Consider the following 24200-nt stretch of genomic DNA (forward strand, 5'->3'; position numbering starts at 1 on the left):
GAAATTATCTATTATCGTACAGTGTGTTAAAAATGATTACGAGGTCTTCCCCAGCAGCCTAATGATATTCAAGTTTATTAATGCTTGACTGGATTTCGCTCTTTCTAACTGATGCACTGAATATACCGTTAGTTATGTCCTGTGTCTGACTAACAGGTATTAGTGAGCTGTTATCATCTTCCACGAAGTCAGAGGTAGTCACACTGGAGTCACAACCAAACAGATTCTTAAAATAATCATGCCATGAATTTACTGTAATGTTATTTTCAATTTGACGCGAATATGAGATGTACTTAAGCTTACGCCCAAACAATCTGGGATTAGTGAATGAGTCTGAGAGCTCGCTCATATTTTTGTTTTCATATTAAGGTTTTGCATCTCTACACACAGTTTGTAGATTTAGTTTCTGTTGAATGTCTTGATAGGTCACGAAGACCGTTCTTGATTCAAGGAATTAAAGTTAAAACATTGGTGTTTTCTGATACTAATCCCGTCCGCATTGGGCAAGTAGATAGACGCAAGTCAGGTCATATTATTTCGTTCGTTTGTTTGTTGTATAACGCCAGCTCTCAGCAATATTCCAACTATGTGGTGGTGGTCTGGGATTCGACGAGTCGCCTATTACGATGCCATTTATGAAATTGCCAGTTCAAACTTGGATCTACACGAGGACCTGAAGCTGTTTGCTGTTTAACGCCGCAGTTACAAGGCGGCAGTCTGTAAATAACTGAGTCACATCGGGACATATACTTCGCGTGGATAACGAGTGAGTGAGTGAGTTTAGTTTTATGCTGCACTCAGCAATGTTCCAGCTATATGGCGGCGGTCTGTAAATAATCAAGTCTGGACCAGACAATCCAGTGACCAACAGCATGAGCATCGATCTATGCAATTGGGATACGATGACATGTGTCAACCAAGTCAGCGAGCCTGACCACTCAATCCCGTTAGTCGCCTCTTCCGACAACCAATGATTACAGACGAACAATTCTAACCCTGATCTTCACGGGAGAACGTATAAAATAGATATACCCAATATGAAGTGTCGTGGACAATTGCAAATGGAATGAATACGGACATTCAGAATGTTATATCAACACGGAGACATTTAGAAGAAAGCAAAACAGCCGTTCGAATTCAGTATCCGTTCCATTGTTCCAACATGTTTGTTTTGTCTTCGTTGCGGTTACCTCCCTTCTGATCGCATTTACCCGGTTGGACACATTTTACAACACATTATATTAGTGGTGTATTTAGGGATTTCCTAAAAAATACAACCGAGTAAATAAAAATGTGAAGATAATGTGTAATATCCTTTCAAAAACTGAATTGCCACAGACAATTGTAGTGAAAATTGTACGAATAAATGGTTGGATTTCCATTACAATTACTCCTAAACCATGTGTCCACGGAATTTGCACAGAAGCAATAGGCTAGCAGTCCATCCCAATATAACCTGTTCATCACAGAGGAGTTGTCCATTCCAGGAAGTTGAAGAAGGTATCAAAGGCTGGAAAGGATTTTGGACCATTTCTCCGTTGAACCAGAAGCTGGCAGGGGTAATGGAGGCGAAGAACGATTTGATATGCCGCGAGTGGCGCTCAAAATGTTGAATCATATATATTTTACGTGGGTAATTATGAAATAAGAGGTTGGAAATCTGAGAGCACAACCCTGTGAGGAAATGGATGTCTACTTTGATGGTGGCGATATTTATTTTGATTTTAAAATTATTTTCGAACCGAAGCGAGGGAGGAACGTTGCCAACCTTTGCTCGCTTCGCTCGCACATAGAAAGACTGGTCATTTTTCTCTCTGTTGCGCAAACCTATTTCCACTACAGTTGGTTTAAACATATTTATTCAGTTAATTATGTCGGGATTGGCAAACAAGCATAATACATGCTTATATCAATGTCGCTCCCTAACTGCGCTACAGTTTGCCTGTGACTAACTACAGCAGGTCTATCTTACCTTCAGCATCTCAACTGAATTGTACTATTCGTCATACATAGAGTTACAATGTGCACTGCCACAAAGCAAAGTAACAGCTTTCGATTAGGAGAACAATAAATGTACACTATTTAATGCTCTCAGATGAAATTAACCTTTATAGCTCGCTGATGATACTATCAATAACGTAAAAGCACATGCTATTTATACCAACTTTATTTCAAATAATTTATTACAGATTACCATTATGAATACAGTTGAATCATCCTAAACTTTAGTTTCTAAGTAACAGTAATCTGTCTGTAAACTTCAAAAGTAACCTAACAGAAATTTGGATATGTCCATCACTGTTTCTGGTTGAAATATGGCTATGTATACAATATTGTCCACGCTCTGCTTTGTTAATAACGGAAGTGATGCATTCAAGTTGTCTAATTTTGACAGATCAACGTCAACAGAAAGTGGGTTTGCAGCATGGGAAATGACGTCTTTTACTGGTTTAGCACAAGGAGCGACAGAATTTGTAATGTTGACATGTTTCATGTGCAGAAAGGAATGTATTTTACGAAGTTTCGATGGATTGTTTTCAGCAAATGACACAATTATTTCAATATTTTGTTTAGCTTTCATTCGGTAAGGCATTCCGATGTCGATCAATTGTATTTTGAGGCGATTGTTTTCCTTTAGGTTTATATCTCCACATGACATGCGATCGATCTTTTCAGTAACTTCCTAAACCGTGGGTTCAAGTGTTCCAGTACTTGGAAAGCTATCTGAATCCCGAGGCGTTGCCACAGCCCCACTGGACGTTTGGTTTGGACCAGGACATCTCTCAGCAGCTGGTATGTCTTGCTCCCTTCTGTTAACTGTCAAGATAAATATGGGTTGACGTTCAGAAATATGACAGAAATCAGATTAAAGTTATCTACACACTCAATGCTAATCCAAAGCTATATATAATATGTCCAACATAATCGGTTGATCATAAAATAATCAAGACCTTTTTGGAGAGAGTGTTTGGTCTTATAATTTCATATCAAACTGTGTCAAAAATAATTATACACACACAATGCACCAGACCCTTTATCATTCATTTACTATGCTGAACCCTCGATTTGCAAAACAGACTTTTAAACGATATTAAGTAACGCCATAGAGTCATTTAAGACATACGTATGTTCATGAGATTCTCGCTTGTTTTGTAACTTTTGATTTGCACACAAAAACTATTTTTCTTAATATATATAGTAACGATACGACATTAGTCATTGAAAAATGTCATATTTCACCACTGTTGTATCTATAAACACGAACTATGGCATTCATCATTTAGAGTATAACTATCACATTGACCATGCGATTTGAGACAACGTGTTGAATATTCCTAAGTACATTCAGTCTGAATGTTCTATCAAGGTAATCAGTGTCACTTTGGTAGATGGTGGCATCGTGTGTACATACCTGATGTTGTCTCCTTGCTATAGATAGTGATGTTACACTTTTTAAAAGCTGGAATGCATAAAATAATCCATTAGAGGCATACAAATGAAACATATGTCATGTCACACACTTTACATACATACACAAGTTTGTTTGCCGCTACTGATGGGAAGCGATATTAGATTCCACAATGCATGCGCCCCGTGAAGATCCGGGTTAGAATTGATCTTCAGCAACCCACGCTTACCGTACGTGGCAACTAACGGGTTCAAGTTGTCAGGCTATAATTGGTCTTCAGTAACCCGTGCTTATCGTAAGAGGCGACTAATGGGATCGCGCGGTCAGGCTCGCTGACTTGGCTGACACATGTCATTGTATCCCAACTGCGTAGAAAGATGCTCATGCTGTAGATCACTGGATTGTCTAGTCCAGACTCGATTGTTTCCAGACCGCCACCATATGGATGGAATATTGCTGAGTATGACAAACAAACAAAGTTTACATACAGCAGACTTCATATATATTCTGGGATACATTTACTGCGCAGTATCCTTTACCCGTCGCAACATTTCACCAAAAGGACAGTGTGGAAAGGCACAGTGACAAGCTGATTGCGTGCAGTCGTACCCAGGCTACTACACCAACTTATAAGAACAATTTCATGTATTTGTATATGTTCATCTCCAATATATCCCAAGCCCTGATGATTTAGTGACGCAATGCATACCGTTTACTGTTTGGGTATTGTGAATCATATTTCCACTGTTGTCTGCTGCGGCGTTCGAACGTTCAGAAACTCCACCTGTTTGTCCACACTGCATGTGTGTGTGTGTGTGTGAGAGCGAGAGAGAGAGAGAGAGAGAGAGAGAGAGAGAGAGAGAGAGAGAGAGAGAGAGAGAGAGAGAGAGAGAGAGAGAGAGAGAGAGAGAGAGAGAGAGAGAGAGAGAGAGAGAGTACTTTTGCCCACAATATAAATTTTTGCCTTCCTCCCCTGTAAAGATTGTGGTGGACAGAGTTCCTGTGGGTGGGCAAAGTTCCGTAGTTTCCAAGTTTCCGTCAATGATTATTCTATGCCACCTTGACGTGGAACCGATAGCATATTGTAACACCCTTTGGGTGCACGTGAGAAAACAAATAACACAAGGAGACGATGAAGTAGAGAGCAAAGTTTGCCGTGATATATGCAAACTTTGTTTTAATTTTGTTTCAATGGCAAGAATGTAGATGGGATTTTCTTAGCAATGCAATAAAATAAATGATGCCAATAAATATCACACACTACTCGGCCTATATATATATCTATATCTAATGACAAGGCTCAGTCTCCAAGGAAATAGTTATTTTGTTATTTCAACTCAAATATCTTGCAGAAATGTTACTGAGTATGTAATATAGTTATTAAATTGATTGTAATTTGTCTTAAAATATATACCTAGAAGCAGTTATGATGATAAATCTAAGTCAGTAGAGGTGCCAGGTAAAAACTAGAGCAGGAGCCTTTAATCAGACCGAAAGTCTTATTGTATCTAAATCGAGTGACCCGAGTGAATCGAATCCGAATGTGAATCCGAATCGAGTGTCAGGCCTTGACCAGTGATCGTATTTATAGGCATCATCAGGAGGTCATGTGACCTTTCTCAACCAATCAGAACACAGGTTTGATGGCTTGCATACAAGAAACGCTGCATAGGCAGTTTCATTTCTAACACAAGTAAGTGACTACTAATTGTCCTTATGTTGTCCTTCTTGTCCGAATACAATTAGGACACAGTAGAAATAATCAATTTGTTATAATAAAACGGACAATATCTTTCCGTCAACGTAGCGTCAGTGGCCGCCATCTTGGTTTGTGGTCGGCTCTATGACAAGTGAAATTTACAAGAGCATCAGTTTCCTTTATCATATGGTATTGTCCTTATGTTAAATAAAGTGTCCGAAAAGATCAACCATGATGGACAAGTGAGATTTGTGTAAACATGTGATATAACAAGAATAAGGACAACGATTATATTCAGGCCAAGTGGCGGGACGACATTTTGACAGACGTCAAATGTATACTAAGACCATTGACAACTTTGGCCCAGTGTAGCATCAATATGCCCTGTATCCAGGAATTGATGTTGTCCTATGTGTCCTTTAACAATTCGGACACGAACAAGTTTGCTAAAATATTTGGTAAATGCAAACAGAGAAAACGGACAGCAGACTGTCAATTAGTGCCTAGAATGATTGTCGGCAACAAATGTCAAAACACGAAACGACTGTCATATTGCAGGTACAAATGTAGGAAATACAGGTGGTTATACATTGTCCTCTATATCGTAAAGCAAGGCATTTCTACCAAAGAATGCAGAAAAATACCAGATAATGAATATGTGGCTTTGATATAAAAACGGACATCCAATTTATAATTAGTCACTCAGCCTAACGTAAATGTTGTTGACAGGTCACCGTAAACCGAGAAATGTCAAACAGATCAAATTCGTTATTCAGTTCGATCAAGTGTAATTTTCATTAGTATCCATCATGGAATACACTTTAAAACACTTCTGAGCAAGAAAGTTATCAGAAAATCGTCATTAACAAGTGTAATAAGTCATTGTTTATCTGGGTCAAAAGTCACACTTACTTTCTATAAATAGCCACGAAGCAGGAGTGTACACAAGAAATAGTCCCTGACAAACATCGGTGTTAACACTCAAAATACACAATGATTCAAGACAGTGAATAAATATATCATTTGGAGACATGGAATACATAAGTCTGTACAATAATAGTACACAATGACATCAGTAGTAGAATCCTTCATGGATGTAAATAGCGTAGTGACACACAGTGGTAATTAGGTCATGTCTGACAAGTGCTGCTACCGCGAACGTTCAGTGCTTGATAAAACAACTATCAACAGTGAATATGCCCCCTTAAAGATGCCTCAGATCTGTGAACTTCAGAACCAGGTAACTGTCTATGATGTTGTTAGGTTATTATTTACTTTAATGTTAAAAATATGGATGGACATTTGCAGATAGATCGTGATATAACGAAAATAGGTGACACTTGTGATTGACAAAGTTTACATGATGTTTTTAATACTTATACTATATCAATTTAGATTCTATTACACTTCCCCCTTCCCACTAAAATCCGAAATACTCCTGTATTTATAATGGCTGTCTATGCTTCGAGGCGCAGCGGCACATCGTCTAGTTGTTTGAGAACAGGATCCAGGTCGTGGTCTCTCATGGTGGCAAGACTTGCCATCATCTGCACTTGTCTGGCAGCAGTTGGGGGCAGGTCGCTCTCTTTTTTCTGCTCAGGCCACCATCACCAGGAACTTATACTGGTACAGTCTCATCTTGTGCAGTTTGCTCAACTCGACTTTGGCGTCTCCAGTGCCAGGAAGTCCTAGGAAGTTATACTTGTCAAGAAGGTCCTGTCTACTGGATGTCGGCATGCAACCTCTGAGCTCTTCCTCAAACTTCATAGCTGCGAACTCCCAGCTCAGCAGCTTCTTGTCTGCTGTCATGGCCTTTGGGTGGCCAGAGGATGGAGGTCCCACCAAGGCGAAGAGGACTTCCCTGCCTGGTCCATTCCCTCCGGGCTGGGGGAAACTGGGGCATTGCACCTGTTTTCAAAAGGTTGTGTGCTTGCTTCATGGTACTTCGATGTGCTGAGGTCAGATCTGTAAGGCACTGTTTCTTGGAGCTTGTAGCAGGCTTCTCTCCTTGTGAGCTACGCTTTGGAGGATGAATGGTCGATGGCCAAGAGAATGCGCGTTTCACCTCGGACATTGGAACTTCAAAGCCTAGTTGTCCGTTACAGCCTTCGAGAATCCTAGGCAGGTGGGCAAGATCCACTGGTGTTGACGAGTTTGATGGCCGCTCAGGAGTTTCTCTTCCTACTAATTGGAATAGGTTTCTTGCAAGGACTTCTCCAATGATTGTGTTTTTTAAGATGTTGGGAGATAGATCGAGTTGGACCCAGCTGAAAAGACCACCTGTAATCTTGAAATCGAGAGTAATGTCCTCTTTTCCAACCTTGACAGCATTCAGATGATAATGTGGGCCTTGAATCCTTGGTGCTTCCGGATCATATGCCTCTAATGGATTGGAGCTGGTGAGGTCGTCATCAAGAGTTTGTTCTGCTGCTGGTATGTCCAGCGATAGTACCTCTTCAGGAGAAGTCAAGCTCCACCCAGCCTCCCATTCCTTCCTGGTTCGGTGCATGAGTGAGTCGGTATTGCCGTCTTCCAACCACTGGAGCACAAGCTCCCTCGCTCTGATAGCTGGTTCATTTGATGCCGGTGTATAGTCAAGGGCACGAGCATAGTCCTTAGGGCGTAGCGAAAACCAGAAACCGTTTGCTTCAGTTAGCAAAGACCCATCAATAGCCTCATCCTGGTGCTCAACTTGTACGTGCATCTTTAAGTCGCAAGCTCGACGAAATGTTCGCCCTTCATCGCACCACACACAGAGGACCCGTAGCGCGCCATGATCATCACGTGCTACATGGTTCTTCAACTCCCTCTTGGAGGCACAGACAGCAGGACACATCCAGCAGGTGAATTTCCCCATTGCTGAAATAATATATTAAATATTAGCACTTTACCATGGCTGATACGACCATCATATATAGTATTAATGGAGACGAGAGCCCTGTCAAGTATGTTCAGTTTTTCCCTTCACTCATTAGTTCCTAATGCTATCCCTGACAACAAAAAAATGGATGTACCATGCAGAAGCTCCAAGATATAAAACCGGTATCCATTCTTATTTCCAGATAAGTATAACCCTGGTAGGTGCCCTCTCACATATTTGGGTATAAAAGTACAAGTGTATATGTGTCCCAGTGAGTTGCACTCGCCATTTTGCCATAATGTCCAAAAGTTAGACAACAGAAAAGTTGCTACTCCAATTCAGTCAAGGATAACATCATCATCTCGGACAGGAACATGTGAACATTAGATATTCAGCACATCATAGGGCTGACAAACATCTTCCAGATATGTTAACAACCAGATCATCCAGGGAGCATCGGGTAAGGGGACTTGAGAATTTCAACAGGCGGAAGTAATGTTTAGTGTTAATATGTTTATTGTTGAACAAATATTTACAGCGAACAGTCATCAGAAAATCATGGAAATCATGGGCCTAGTCTCTTGTTTTGCATCTGCTGATCCATCTGGGCACATTCCGTCCCAAGTATGGAAGTAGTCTGTCAATGTGGATTGCCTTAGCCATCTGATGTTGCGACTTCTTCACCAAGTAAGTGAGATCATCTAATTTTCTCAGTATGACATATGGACCTTTCCAGGGCGAGGTAAGTTTGCTGCAGACGCCAACCTTCCTGACTGGATTTAGAAGCCAAACAGGTTGCCCGGTGGTGAGAACACGCTTCTTTGCTCTAAGGTCATAGTGACGCTTCTGGTAAGTTGTTCTCTTCTTCAGACATTGTCTGCTTATGTTGTGGATGTTGACCAGCTTTTCCTTCAGATGACTGATGTACGTGTCAGGAGTTTTATTTTCCTGGTCCTTATCTTTAGGACGTATTATCAGAGCTTGCACTGGGAGGGTAATCTCTCTGCCTAGGACCATCATGTTTGGTGTTTTCCCTGTGGTTGCATGCTCTGAAGCTCGATATGCCATCAGGATCTGAGGTAGGAATTCATCCCAAGACCGTTGGTCTGATTCTGCATACATGGTCAGCATCTGTTTTAAGGTGCGGTTAAACTGCTCAACACAACCATTAGACTGTGGATGCAGACTTGTTGTCCTTGTTTTATCAATGTGGAACAGGTCACACATTTCCTTGAATACAGCAGACTCGAAGTTTGAGCCTTGATCAGAGTGAAGCTGCAGTGGTACACCAAAACGACAAATATAGGTGTCAATGAAGGCCTTAGCAACTGTCTTTGCCTCCTGATCAGGTAATGCAACAGCTTCTACCCACTTCTGTAAACTGGTCTACCATCACCAGAATGTATCTGTTACCATTCTTAGACTTGGGAGGGGCCCAACAATGTCAATAGCTACCCCGTTCCATTGGTTCACCAACCTGATAGGATCCCCAGTGGAGACCTCTGAGGGTAGGAGACTTTCTAGCAGAGCATCGATCACACAGAGAACAGTATGTCGATATGTCATCTTTCATGGCTGGCCAGTAAAAGATTGTCTGACTTTGCCCAAAGTCTTTCAGAACCCAAGTGACCAGAGGAAGGAACATCATGACAGTATCTCAAGACGTCATCCTTCTTTAACTCAGGTACTATGAGCTGCAGAACTTCCTGGTCCTCGTCTTCACTTATCCATCTACGATACAGTAGCCCCATGTGAACCTCAAGTCTTTCCCACTGTCTCCACAGAGTTTTCAGGGAAGAGGTAAGATGGGAAATGGTATCCCACTTGGGTCTTGACAAGCCGTCTTCTTTAGCGGTAAGAAGAATGCCAATGCTTTTGTCCTCTAGCTGCTCTTGTCTTAGTTGTGCTATTTCCCATCCATCCAGCAGACGAAGTCCAGATTTGGTGAGGCAACCATTCTCAGAAGATTTTTGTCTTGTGATTGCTCACGAAGCTAAGACATTACTGCTTAATTCTGGAGAACCATTTTCATCAACAAATTTGATGCTACCTTGTGCAGACTCTGCTTCATCATCACTGAGACTCGGATTAGAACTCTGCCTTACACATGTGGCACATGGAGATCTCGAGAGGGCATCAGCATTCCCATGTTGTCTGCCTGGGCGATGAGTGACCAACAGGTTATAATTCCCCAGCTCTTGAAGCCATCTTGCTACCTGTCCAGTTGGATTCTTGAGGTTCTTCATCCATGAAACTGCAGCATTGTCAGTCCTCAGCAACACTTCTTGTCCATACAGGTAAGTGTGAAAGTGTTTCAGTGCTGTAACAACTGCAAGAAGTTCTTTCCGCGTGATGCAGTAAGACCTCTCATGGCTGTTCATTGCTTTGCTCATATAGGCAATCACTTTTTCTGACCCATCTTGTTCCTGAGATAGTACTGCCCCCATTGCACTGTCACTGGCATCTGTGTCCAGTATGAACTTCTTGCCTAGAATGGGATATGACAGTATGGGAGATGAAATCAAAGCATGCTTCAGGGTTTCAAAAGCTCTTTGACACTCATCAGTCCACTTGAACTGTGCTTTCTTGTCAGTCAACCTGTGAAGTGGTCTCGCAATGTCAGCAAATCCTTTGACAAAACCTCCGATAATAGGAACACAGTCCCAGGAAGCTCCTCACCTCTTTGACACGAGTTGGTGCAGGCCAGTCTTTTACTGCTTCAGTTTTTGGATCAGTTTCCACCCCTGAGCAGACACAATATGGCCCAGAAACTTTATTCTTTCTGGAAGAAAGAACACTTAGAGGGTTTTAGTTTCAACCCTACTTGTAACAGCCTCTGGAATACATGTTCTAACTTCTGAAGGCACTGGAGTACACCATTTCCAGGAACAATTACATGATCCATGTAAATTAAGCATTCAACCCACTGCATGCCAACAAAGACATTTTCCATCAATCTTTGAAATGTTGATGGAGCATTTACGAGACCAAAAGGCATAACTGTAAACTGGTACAGACCAATGCTGGTGGCAAATGCAGTTTTGTGTTTGTCACTTTCCTCAACACCCAGCTGCCAGAAGCCAGAGTTAAGATCCATGCAATTGAACCATGATGAGCCAGCGAGAGCATCAAGACATTCATCTATCCTCGGTAAAGGATATGCATCCTTCAACGTGACTTCATTCAAACGCCTGTAGTCAATGCAAAATCTCCAGCTATCGTCAGACTTCTTCACTAAGACTATAGGGCTTGCCCAAGGACTGTTTGAAGATTCGATGACTCCACGTTCCAACATCTTGTAGATTTCAACTTTTTCAGCTTCCCGTTTGCCAAATGGCAGACGCCTCGGAGGCTGTTTGATTGGCCTTGCATTGCCTGTGTCAATATGGTGTTCAACTAGATTGGTCCGTCCCAGGTCCTCAGGTGACTTTGAAAAGACATCTTGGTACTTGGTAAGTAACCCTGATAAGGCATCTGATTCATTGGGGGATAGGTGTATAGTACTTCTTTCCCACAATTCCTTTAAGTGCTCAGGAAGGGTAGGTGAATGCTGTTGTTGAATTTCATCAACAGATGGGGTAACAGAATTATCTAAGCTAGATTCCCTTGTCTCAGGCAGCACAGCTTCACATATTCCTAAGTTCATTTTAGGGTGTAAGATGACCTCCTTCTCCCCATGTTAACTACATTAACAGCAATAGTGGAAGCCTTTGTATCAATAATACCTCTGGTTAAACATATCCCTTTGTTTTTCATATAGGTCATCAGAGGCTTCGATGATACCATTTTTAGCCATGCCAAGACCATGAGGAAGAACAACAGGAACCAATGACCCGGAGTGAGGTGGAAGCGTGACTGCCTCTTTAACTTGTACTCTACAAGACAGTATAGCCTCCCCTCCAGAACTACAGACCAATAGTGAACCTTGGTTTGTCTTAAGCATCATGTTTTTGTAGTCAATGCTACTAATGTATTTGGTAAGAAAATCTTGACCTATGAGCCCTTCGGGAGTTATGTCACACACCACAACCTCATGAAGATAGGTAACATCCCCGAAGTCAAGAGGAACAAGGGCTGTCCCAGAAACATTCAGTGTAGAGCCATTGACACCTTGGATATCTGATGTCCATGGTACAAGTTCTGGCTTACATGTAAGGGTATCATACTTTCCTTTAGACAGAAGAGTCACTGTGGAACCAGAATCAACCAGAAATCTCACCTCCATGGTGTCTACTATTCCAGTGACATAGAAACCATTGTCACATTTGTGGATAGATTCGCCAACCTGTCCTATTCTAGGAATGTCTCTGTTACTGAGCCTTTGTTCCTCTGTCAAGATTCGGCCCTCTACCTTGACAGATTGAAGTTTCCCTGTCCCTTAGAGTTTCCCTGCCTGTGACTCTGTTGTGGCATCTGAGTCCCACAATTAGAGTTTGGGGGGCACCTGAGGCATCATTTGCATCCTCGGCATTTGGGCATACGTTAGCTGAGATTGCTTGAAGCTCTGGCACATCTGATTATAGATGGGACAGTTCCTGAGGAGATGCCCATTTTCGTTGCAGACAAGGCAACGTCGTGAAGGCCTCTGAGGCTGAGCAGTGTAATTTCTACCCTCAGGTGTAGGCACAGTGCGCCGTTCTCTATTGGACTCATACCCTTTGTTTTCAAGCCTAGATATGCTTGAGGCAATGTCCTTGAGGTACTTCTCAAGACCTTTATCATCTGGTAATTCAGCAGATGGTGGACCAACATAACGTACAGATGGCTTCTTTCTGTCCTTAGAATCATCCATTATTGCCTCATAGCGTTCAATAACATCAACAGCTTCAGAGACAGAGCGACAGTCACGATCCATGCATCTACATTTCATTTCTAGAGGTATTGCTTTATACAGCTGGTTTAGGGCTAGGGCTTCCTGAGCTCTAGCATCAAGGTTAGAATAGGCTCGCTGTGCCATCTGCCTCAGATCATCACCTAAAGTGGCAATTGTTTCATTGGGTCGTCTTTGCCTCATCTCTAACTGTGAGAGCCAACGACTTTGTTGATGTGAACTGCCAAATCTATCACCAATTTTCCTGACAAGGTAAGTGTAGTTACGCCTCTCATCTGGAGACAGACCTATATAGAAGGTACGTGCTGAACCTCTTAAACTAGCTGCAAGGGCCAAAACCTTGTCCTGGTCATCCCATCTGCCAAGCTCAGCACATGCCTCAAAGTGACACAGGTACTCTTCCCAATCACCATGACCATCATATGAGTCAGGATGGAAATTAAGACCAGCCTTGGGTTTAAAATGTGTGTTTGCCTTAGTAATAGGCCTTAGCCGTGTTTGGTTGGGTCTCGGGAAGGGTAAGTAATCATCAGTACCCTCAGCATGGGGTAACTCAGATGAGCCTGGCATGAGTCCCTCTACTGGAGGAACAAACATTCGCCCATGGCTGTGAACATAGGTAGCACCATCAGCTATTGTACAATTATTCCTAGGACCTCTCCTTGGAGAAGAATTGGGACACCCATGAAGTACATCACCCTCAGAGCGACTATGTTGTACCAATGGATGTGGAGTTCCCGGCCTCATTGGTAGCCTATCATCAGAAACAGATCTAATACTTGAGCCACAACTGACCCTGGAGATTTGAGACATCTGATCATCATCTGGTTCATCATCAGGAGAATTCCTTGCAACATCAATAGTTTTGAATAAGACATCTGGGTCTGGTGACTCTGCCATCGTCTCCAGAATCTACCAACCCTAATGGATTCGGACCACTGGATACTAATTATGAAAATCAGTATCCCATTTCTGACACCAAAATTGCAACACCCTTGGGGTGCACGTGAGAAAACAAATAACACAAGGAGATGATGAAGTAGAGAGCAAAGTTTGCCGTGATATATGCAAACTTTGTTTTAATTTTGTTTCAATGGCAAGAATGTAGATGGGATTTTGTTAGCAATGCAATAAAATAAATGATGCCAATAAATATCACACACTACTCGGCCTATATATATATATATATCTAATGACAAGGCTCAGTCTCCAAGGAAATAGTTATTTTGTTATTTCAACTCAAATATCTTGCAGAAATGTTACTGAGTATGTAATATAGTTATTAAATTGATTGTAATTTGTCTTAAAATATATACCTAGAAGCAGTTATGATGATAAATCTAAGTCAGTAGAGGTGCCAGGTAAAAACTAGAGCAGGAGCCTTTAATCAGACCGAAAGTCTTATTGTATCTAAATCGAGTGACCCGAGTGAATCGAATCCGAATGCGAATCCGAATCGAGTGTCAGGCCTTGACCAGTGATCGTATTTATAGGCATCATCAGGAGGTCATGTGACCTTTCTCAACCAATCAGAACACAGGTTTGATGGCTTGCATACAAGAAACGCTGCATAGGCAGTTTCATTTCTAACACAAGTAAGTGACTACTAATTGTCCTTATGTTGTCCTTCTTGTCCGAATACAATTAGGACACAGTAGAAATAATCAGGACATCGAGACAATTTGTTATAATAAAACGGACAATATCTTTCCGTCAACGTAGCGTCAGTGGCCGCCATCTTGGTTTGTGGTCGGCTCTATGACAAGTGAAATTTACAAAAGCATCAGTTTCCTTTATCATATGGTATTGTCCTTATGTTAAATAAAGTGTCCGAAAAGATCAACCATGATGGACAAGTGAGATTTGTGTAAACATGTGATATAACAAGAATAAGGACAACGATTATATTCAGGCCAAGTGGCGGGACGACATTTTGACAGACGTCAAATGTATACTAAGACCATTGACAACTTTGGCCCAGTGTAGCATCAATATGCCCTGTATCCAGGAATTGATGTTGTCCCATGTGTCCTTTAACAATTCGGACACGAACAAGTTTGCTAAAATATTTGGTAAATGCAAACAGAGAAAACGGACAGCAGACTGTCAATTAGTGCCTAGAATGATTGTCGGCAACAAATGTCAAAACACGAAACGACTGTCATATTGCAGGTACAAATGTAGGAAATACAGGTGGTTATACATTGTCCTCTATATCGTAAAGCAAGGCATTTCTACCAAAGAATGCAGAAAAATACCAGATAATGAATATGTGGCTTTGATATAAAAACGGACATCCAATTTATAATTAGTCACTCAGCCTAACGTAAATGTTGTTGACAGGTCACCGTAACCCGAGAAATGTCAAACAGATCAAATTCGTTATTCAGTTCGATCAAGTGTAATTTTCATTAGTATCCATCATGGAATACACTTTAAAACACTTCTGAGCAAGAAAGTTATCAGAAAATCGTCATTAACAAGTGTAATAAGTCATTGTTTATCTGGGTCAAAAGTCACACTTACTTTCTATAAATAGCCACGAAGCAGGAGTGTACACAAGAAATAGTCCCTGACAAACATCGGTGTTAACACTCAAAATACACAATGATTCAAGACAGTGAATAAATATATCATTTGGAGACATGGAATACATAAGTCTGTACAATAATAGTACACAATGACATCAGTAGTAGAATCCTTCATGGATGTAAATAGCGTAGTGACACACAGTGGTAATTAGGTCATGTCTGACAAGTGCTGCTACCGCGAACGTTCAGTGCTTGATAAAACAACTATCAACAGTGAATATGCCCCTTAAAGATGCCTCAGATCTGTGAACTTCAGAACCAGGTAACTGTCTATGATGTTGTTAGGTTATTATTTACTTTAATGTTAAAAATATGGATGGACATTTGCAGATAGACCGTGATATAACAAAAATAGGTGACACTTGTGATTGACAAAGTTTACATGATGTTTTTAATACTTATACTATATCAATTTAGATTCTATTACAATATCGAGTTTCAAGTAAACCTTTTAGTCCGACAAAACATGCTGTCTCAAGAATTTGATAGGTGGTTTTGATTTGTTTTTGTCTCAGATACTTGACTCCTCTGAATGTATACCTTAGCTTGCCCACAAGACAAGGACTTCCTGTAAAATCGTTCAAAACTGATGGAGGCAACCTTGGCACTCAATGACTGATATCGATGTCTCCAGGGACAGGTCAACACCGATAGATTTTGCGACATTAAGAACCATCTCATCTGTGTACTCACCAGCTTCCTCTTGAACACCAGTACTTCTGACGTTATTGCGCCGTGAATGTTGTTGTTCCATCCTGTTAACTTTGTTGTCATTTAAAGTTTCTACATGGTCACGTATGTCATCTACTTTGACTTTAAAGTTTGCAACCTGCATTTCTGAATCCCGAGGCGTTGCCACAGCCCCACTTGACGTTTGGTTTGGACCAGGACATCTGTCAGCAACTGGTATGTCTTGCTCTCTTCTGACAACTGTCAAGATAAATAAGGGTTGACGTTCAGAAATATGACAGAAATCAGATTAAAGTTATCTACACACTCAATGCTAATCCAAAGCTATATATAAAATGTCCAACAGATACCTAATCGGTTGATCATAAAATAATCAAGACCTTTTTGGAGAGAGTGTTTGGTCTTATAATTTCATATCAAACTGTGTCAGAAATAATTATACACACACAATGCACCAGACCCTTTATCATTCATTTACTATGCTGAACCCTCGATTTGCAAAACAGACTTTTAAACGATATTAAGTAACGCCATAGAGTCATTTAAGACATACGTATGTTCATGAGATTCTCGCTTGTTTTGTAACTTTTGATTTGCACACACAAAAAACTATTTTTCTTAATATATATAGTAGCGATACGACATTAGTCATTGAAAAATGTCATATTTCACCACTGTTGTAACTATAAACACGAACTATGGCATTCATCATTTAGAGTATAACTATCACATTTACCATGCGATTTGAGACAACGTGTTGAATATTCCTAAGTACATTCAGTCTGAATGTTCTAGCAAGGTAATCAGTGTCACTTTGGTAGATGGCGGCATCGTGTGTACATACCTGATGTTGTCTCCTTGTTATAGATAGTGATGTTACACTTTTAAAAGCTGGAATGCATAAAATAATCCATTAGAGGCATACAAATGAAACATATGTCATGTCACACACTATACATACATACACAAGTTTGTTTGCCGCTACTGATGGGAAGCGATATTAGATTCCACAATGCATGCACCCCGTGAAGATCCGGGTTAGAATTGATCTTCAGCAACCCATGCTTGCCGTACGTGGCAACTAACGGGTTCAAGTTGTCAGGCTATAATTGGTCTTCAGTAACCCGTGCTTATCGTAAGAGGCGACTAATGGGATCGCGCGGTCAGGCTCGCTGACTTGGCTGACACATGTCATTGTATCCCAACTGCGTAGAAAGATGCTCATGCTGTTGATCACTGGATTGTCTAGTCCAGACTCGATTGTTTCCAGACCGCCACCATATGGATGGAATATTGCTGAGTATGACAAACAAACAAAGTTTACATACAGCAGACTTCACATATATTCTGGGATACATTTACTGCGAAGTATCCTTTACCCGTCGCAACATTTCACCAAAAGGACAGTGTGGAAAGGCACAGTGACAAGCTGATTGCGTGCAGTCGTACCCAGGCTACTACACCAACTTATAAGAACAATTTCATGTATTAGTATATGTTCATCTCCAATATATCCCAAGCCCTGATGATTTAGTGACGCAATGCATACCGTTTACTGTTTGGTTATTGTGAATCATATTTCCACTGTTGTCTGCTGCGGCGTTCGAACGTTCAGAAACTCCACCTGTTTGTCCACACTGCATGTGTAGGTCCGCTGGAACACTTGTTTCTGAAATACAGATAAACACTAAATTGAAATTATTTTGTTGTGCCGAACAAGTAAATAGATGAGTTGTCAGACTAGGTGGAATTCAGGAACTTACGGAACTTTGCCCACAATGTAAATTTTTGCCTTCCTCCCCCTGTAAAGATTATGGTGGACAGAGTTCCTGTGGGTGGGCAAAGTTCCGTAGTTTCCAAGTTTCCGTCAATGATTATTCTATGCCACCTTGACGTGGAACCGATAGCATAGCGAGTTTCAAGTAAACCTTTTAGTCCGACAAAACATGCTGTCTCAAGAATTTGATAGGTGGTTTTGATTTGTTTTTGTCTCAGATACTTGACTCCTCTGAATGTATACCTTAACTTGCCCACAAGACAAGGACTTCCTGTAAAATCGTTCAAAACTGATGGAGGCAACCTTGGCACTCAATGACTGATATCGATGTCTCCAGGGACAGGTCAACACCGATAGATTTTGCAACATTAAGAACCATCTCATCTGTGTACTCACCAGCTTCCTCTTGAACACCAGTACTTCTGACGTTATTGCGCAGTGAATGTTGTTGTTCCATCCTGTTAACTTTGTCATTTGAAGTTTCTACATGGTCACGTATGTCATCTACTTTGACTTTAAAGTCTGCAACCTGCATTTCTGAATCCCGAGGCGTTGCCACAGCCCCACTTGACGTTTGGTTTGGACCAGGACATCTGTCAGCAACTGGTATGTCTTGCTCTCTTCTGACAACTGTCAAGATAAATAAGGGTTGACGTTCAGAAATATGACAGAAATCAGATTAAAGTTATCTACACACTCAATGCTAATCCAAAGCTATATATAAAATGTCCAACAGATACCTAATCGGTTGATCATAAAATAATCAAGACCTTTTGGAGAGAGTGTTTGGTCTTATAATTTCATATCAAACTGTGTCAGAAATAATTATACACACACAATGCACCAGACCCTTTATCATTCATTTACTATGCTGAACCCTCGATTTGCAAAACAGACTTTTAAACGATATTAAGTAACGCCATAGAGTCATTTAAGACATACGTATGTTCATGAGATTCTCGCTTGTTTTGTAACTTTTGATTTGCACACAAAAACTATTTTTCTTAATATATATAGTAGCGATACGACATTAGTCATTGAAAAATGTCATATTTCACCACTGTTGTAACTATAAACACGAACTATGGCATTCATCATTTAGAGTATAACTATCACATTTACCATGCGATTTGAGACAACGTGTTGAATATTCCTAAGTACATTCAGTCTGAATGTTCTAGCAAGGTAATCAGTGTCACTTTGGTAGATGGCGGCATCGTGTGTACATACCTGATGTTGTCTCCTTGTTATAGATAGTGATGTTACACTTTTTAAAAGCTGGAATGCATAAAATAATCCATTAGAGGCATACAAATGAAACATATGTCATGTCACACTATACATACATACACAAGTTTGTTTGCCGCTACTGATGGGAAGCGATATTAGATTCCACAATGCATGCACCCCGTGAAGATCCGGGTTAGAATTGATCTTCAGCAACCCATGCTTGCCGTACGTGGCAACTAACGGGTTCAAGTTGTCAGGCTATAATTGGTCTTCAGTAACCCGTGCTTATCGTAAGAGGCGACTAATGGGATCGCGCGGTCAGGCTCGCTGACTTGGCTGACACATGTCATTGTATCCCAACTGCGTAGAAAGATGCTCATGCTGTTGATCACTGGATTGTCTAGTCCAGACTCGATTGTTTCCAGACCGCCACCATATGGATGGAATATTGCTGAGTATGACAAACAAACAAAGTTTACATACAGCAGACTTCACATATATTCTGGGATACATTTACTGCGAAGTATCCTTTACCCGTCGCAACATTTCACCAAAAGGACAGTGTGGAAAGGCACAGTGACAAGCTGATTGCGTGCAGTCGTACCCAGGCTACTACACCAACTTATAAGAACAATTTCATGTATTAGTATATGTTCATCTCCAATATATCCCAAGCCCTGATGATTTAGTGACGCAATGCATACCGTTTACTGTTTGGTTATTGTGAATCATATTTCCACTGTTGTCTGCTGCGGCGTTCGAACGTTCAGAAACTCCACCTGTTTGTCCACACTGCATGTGTAGGTCCGCTGGAACACTTGTTTCTGAAATACAGATAAACACTAAATTGAAATTATTTTGTTGTGCCGAACAAGTAAATAGATGAGTTGTCAGACTAGGTGGAATTCAGGAACTTACGGAACTTTGCCCACAATGTAAATTTTTGCCTTCCTCCCCTGTAAAGATTATGGTGGACAGAGTTCCTGTGGGTGGGCAAAGTTCCGTAGTTTCCAAGTTTCCGTCAATGATTATTCTATGCCACCTTGACGTGGAACCGATAGCATAGCGAGTTTCAAGTAAACCTTTTAGTCCGACAAAACATGCTGTCTCAAGAATTTGATAGGTGGTTTTGATTTGTTTTGTCTCAGATACTTGACTCCTCTGAATGTATACCTTAACTTGCCCACAAGACAAAGGACTTCCTGTAAAATCGTTCAAAACTGATGGAGGCAACCTTGGCACTCAATGACTGATATCGATGTCTCCAGGGACAGGTCAACACCGATAGATTTTGCAACATTAAGAACCATCTCATCTGTGTACTCACCAGCTTCCTCTTGAACACCAGTACTTCTGACGTTATTGCGCAGTGAATGTTGTTGTTCCATCCTGTTAACTTTGTCATTTGAAGTTTCTACATGGTCACGTATGTCATCTACTTTGACTTTAAAGTCTGCAACCTGCATTTCTGAATCCCGAGGCGTTGCCACAGCCCCACTTGACGTTTGGTTTGGACCAGGACATCTGTCAGCAACTGGTATGTCTTGCTCTCTTCTGACAACTGTCAAGATAAATAAGGGTTGACGTTCAGAAATATGACAGAAATCAGATTAAAGTTATCTACACACTCAATGCTAATCCAAAGCTATATATAAAATGTCCAACAGATACCTAATCGGTTGATCATAAAATAATCAAGACCTTTTTGGAGAGAGTGTTTGGTCTTATAATTTCATATCAAACTGTGTCAGAAATAATTATACACACACAATGCACCAGACCCTTTATCATTCATTTACTATGCTGAACCCTCGATTTGCAAAACAGACTTTTAAACGATATTAAGTAACGCCATAGAGTCATTTAAGACATACGTATGTTCATGAGATTCTCGCTTGTTTTGTAACTTTTGATTTGCACACAAAAACTATTTTTCTTAATATATATAGTAGCGATACGACATTAGTCATTGAAAAATGTCATATTTCACCACTGTTGTAACTATAAACACGAACTATGGCATTCATCATTTAGAGTATAACTATCACATTTACCATGCGATTTGAGACAACGTGTTGAATATTCCTAAGTACATTCAGTCTGAATGTTCTAGCAAGGTAATCAGTGTCACTTTGGTAGATGGCGGCATCGTGTGTACATACCTGATGTTGTCTCCTTGTTATAGATAGTGATGTTACACTTTTTAAAAGCTGGAATGCATAAAATAATCCATTAGAGGCATACAAATGAAACATATGTCATGTCACACACTATACATACATACACAAGTTTGTTTGCCGCTACTGATGGGAAGCGATATTAGATTCCACAATGCATGCACCCCGTGAAGATCCGGGTTAGAATTGATCTTCAGCAACCCATGCTTGCCGTACGTGGCAACTAACGGGTTCAAGTTGTCAGGCTATAATTGGTCTTCAGTAACCCGTGCTTATCGTAAGAGGCGACTAATGGGATCGCGCGGTCAGGCTCGCTGACTTGGCTGACACATGTCATTGTATCCCAACTGCGTAGAAAGATGCTCATGCTGTTGATCACTGGATTGTCTAGTCCAGACTCGATTGTTTCCAGACCGCCACCATATGGATGGAATATTGCTGAGTATGACAAACAAACAAAGTTTACATACAGCAGACTTCACATATATTCTGGGATACATTTACTGCGAAGTATCCTTTACCCGTCGCAACATTTCACCAAAAGGACAGTGTGGAAAGGCACAGTGACAAGCTGATTGCGTGCAGTCGTACCCAGGCTACTACACCAACTTATAAGAACAATTTCATGTATTAGTATATGTTCATCTCCAATATATCCCAAGCCCTGATGATTTAGTGACGCAATGCATACCGTTTACTGTTTGGTTATTGTGAATCATATTTCCACTGTTGTCTGCTGCGGCGTTCGAACGTTCAGAAACTCCACCTGTTTGTCCACACTGCATGTGTAGGTCCGCTGGAACACTTGTTTCTGAAATACAGATAAACACTAAATTGAAATTATTTTGTTGTGCCGAACAAGTAAATAGATGAGTTGTCAGACTAGGTGGAATTCAGGAACTTACGGAACTTTGCCCACAATGTAAATTTTTGCCTTCCTCCCCTGTAAAGATTATGGTGGACAGAGTTCCTGTGGGTGGGCAAAGTTCCGTAGTTTCCAAGTTTCCGTCAATGATTATTCTATGCCACCTTGACGTGGAACCGATAGCATAGCGAGTTTCAAGTAAACCTTTTAGTCCGACAAAACATGCTGTCTCAAGAATTTGATAGGTGGTTTTGATTTGTTTTTGTCTCAGATACTTGACTCCTCTGAATGTATACCTTAACTTGCCCACAAGACAAGGACTTCCTGTAAAATCGTTCAAAACTGATGGAGGCAACCTTGGCACTCAATGACTGATATCGATGTCTCCAGGGACAGGTCAACACCGATAGATTTTGCAACATTAAGAACCATCTCATCTGTGTACTCACCAGCTTCCTCTTGAACACCAGTACTTCTGACGTTATTGCGCAGTGAATGTTGTTGTTCCATCCTGTTAACTTTGTCATTTGAAGTTTCTACATGGTCACGTATGTCATCTACTTTGACTTTAAAGTCTGCAACCTGCATTTCTGAATCCCGAGGCGTTGCCACAGCCCCACTTGACGTTTGGTTTGGACCAGGACATCTGTCAGCAACTGGTATGTCTTGCTCTCTTCTGACAACTGTCAAGATAAATAAGGGTTGACGTTCAGAAATATGACAGAAATCAGATTAAAGTTATCTACACACTCAATGCTAATCCAAAGCTATATATAAAATGTCCAACAGATACCTAATCGGTTGATCATAAAATAATCAAGACCTTTTGGAGAGAGTGTTTGGTCTTATAATTTCATATCAAACTGTGTCAGAAATAATTATACACACACAATGCACCAGACCCTTTATCATTCATTTACTATGCTGAACCCTCGATTTGCAAAACAGACTTTTAAACGATATTAAGTAACGCCATAGAGTCATTTAAGACATACGTATGTTCATGAGATTCTCGCTTGTTTTGTAACTTTTGATTTGCACACAAAAACTATTTTTCTTAATATATATAGTAGCGATACGACATTAGTCATTGAAAATGTCATATTTCACCACTGTTGTAACTATAAACACGAACTATGGCATTCATCATTTAGAGTATAACTATCACATTTACCATGCGATTTGAGACAACGTGTTGAATATTCCTAAGTACATTCAGTCTGAATGTTCTAGCAAGGTAATCAGTGTCACTTTGGTAGATGGCGGCATCGTGTGTACATACCTGATGTTGTCTCCTTGTTATAGATAGTGATGTTACACTTTTTAAAAGCTGGAATGCATAAAATAATCCATTAGAGGCATACAAATGAAACATATGTCATGTCACACACTATACATACATACACAAGTTTGTTTGCCGCTACTGATGGGAAGCGATATTAGATTCCACAATGCATGCACCCGTGAAGATCCGGGTTAGAATTGATCTTCAGCAACCCATGCTTGCCGTACGTGGCAACTAACGGGTTCAAGTTGTCAGGCTATAATTGGTCTTCAGTAACCCGTGCTTATCGTAAGAGGCGACTAATGGGATCGCGCGGTCAGGCTCGCTGACTTGGCTGACACATGTCATTGTATCCCAACTGCGTAGAAAGATGCTCATGCTGTTGATCACTGGATTGTCTAGTCCAGACTCGATTGTTTCAGACCGCCACCATATGGATGGAATATTGCTGAGTATGACAAACAAAACAAAGTTTACATACAGCAGACTTCACATATATTCTGGGATACATTTACTGCGAAGTATCCTTTACCCGTCGCAACATTTCACCAAAAGGACAGTGTGGAAAGGCACAGTGACAAGCTGATTGCGTGCAGTCGTACCCAGGCTACTACACCAACTTATAAGAACAATTTCATGTATTAGTATATGTTCATCTCCAATATATCCCAAGCCCTGATGATTTAGTGACGCAATGCATACCGTTTACTGTTTGGTTATTGTGAATCATATTTCCACTGTTGTCTGCTGCGGCGTTCGAACGTTCAGAAACACCACCTGTTTGTC

General features: G+C 40.9%; 1 protein-coding gene across 1 annotated transcript; it reads right to left on the reverse strand.

Annotated features, from left to right (window-relative positions):
• Positions 1 to 2158: 2158 nt before the first annotated feature.
• On the reverse strand, positions 2159 to 24180 carry LOC124259612 (uncharacterized protein TC_0741-like). The gene is made up of 12 exons (XM_046693781.1): positions 24117 to 24180; positions 23412 to 23459; positions 22579 to 22812; positions 21956 to 22075; positions 21250 to 21297; positions 20415 to 20648; positions 19792 to 19911; positions 19088 to 19135; positions 18254 to 18487; positions 17630 to 17749; positions 3413 to 3460; positions 2159 to 2817 (listed from the first exon to the last, which is right to left on the reverse strand). Exons 1-12 carry the CDS (start codon positions 24142 to 24144, stop codon positions 2684 to 2686), a joined length of 1416 nt encoding a protein of 471 aa, XP_046549737.1. The 5' UTR covers positions 24145 to 24180; the 3' UTR covers positions 2159 to 2683.
• Between the last annotated feature and the right edge of the window lie 20 nt (positions 24181 to 24200).

The sequence above is a fragment of the Haliotis rubra genome, unplaced genomic scaffold (assembly GCF_003918875.1).
Source record: "Haliotis rubra isolate DU_JTF1 unplaced genomic scaffold, ASM391887v1 Scf73, whole genome shotgun sequence".
Lineage (NCBI taxonomy): Eukaryota > Metazoa > Mollusca > Gastropoda > Lepetellida > Haliotidae > Haliotis > Haliotis rubra.

Coding starts and splice junctions, on each gene's coding strand:
- LOC124259612 (XM_046693781.1), bottom strand. CDS start 24,144: ATGATTCACAATAACCAAACAGTAAACG. Junction 22,813..23,411: donor TAACAAGGAGACAACATCAG/GTATGTACACAC, acceptor TTATCTTGACAG/TTGTCAGAAGAGAGCAAGAC. Junction 2,818..3,412: donor TAGCAAGGAGACAACATCAG/GTATGTACACAC, acceptor TTATCTTGACAG/TTAACAGAAGGGAGCAAGAC.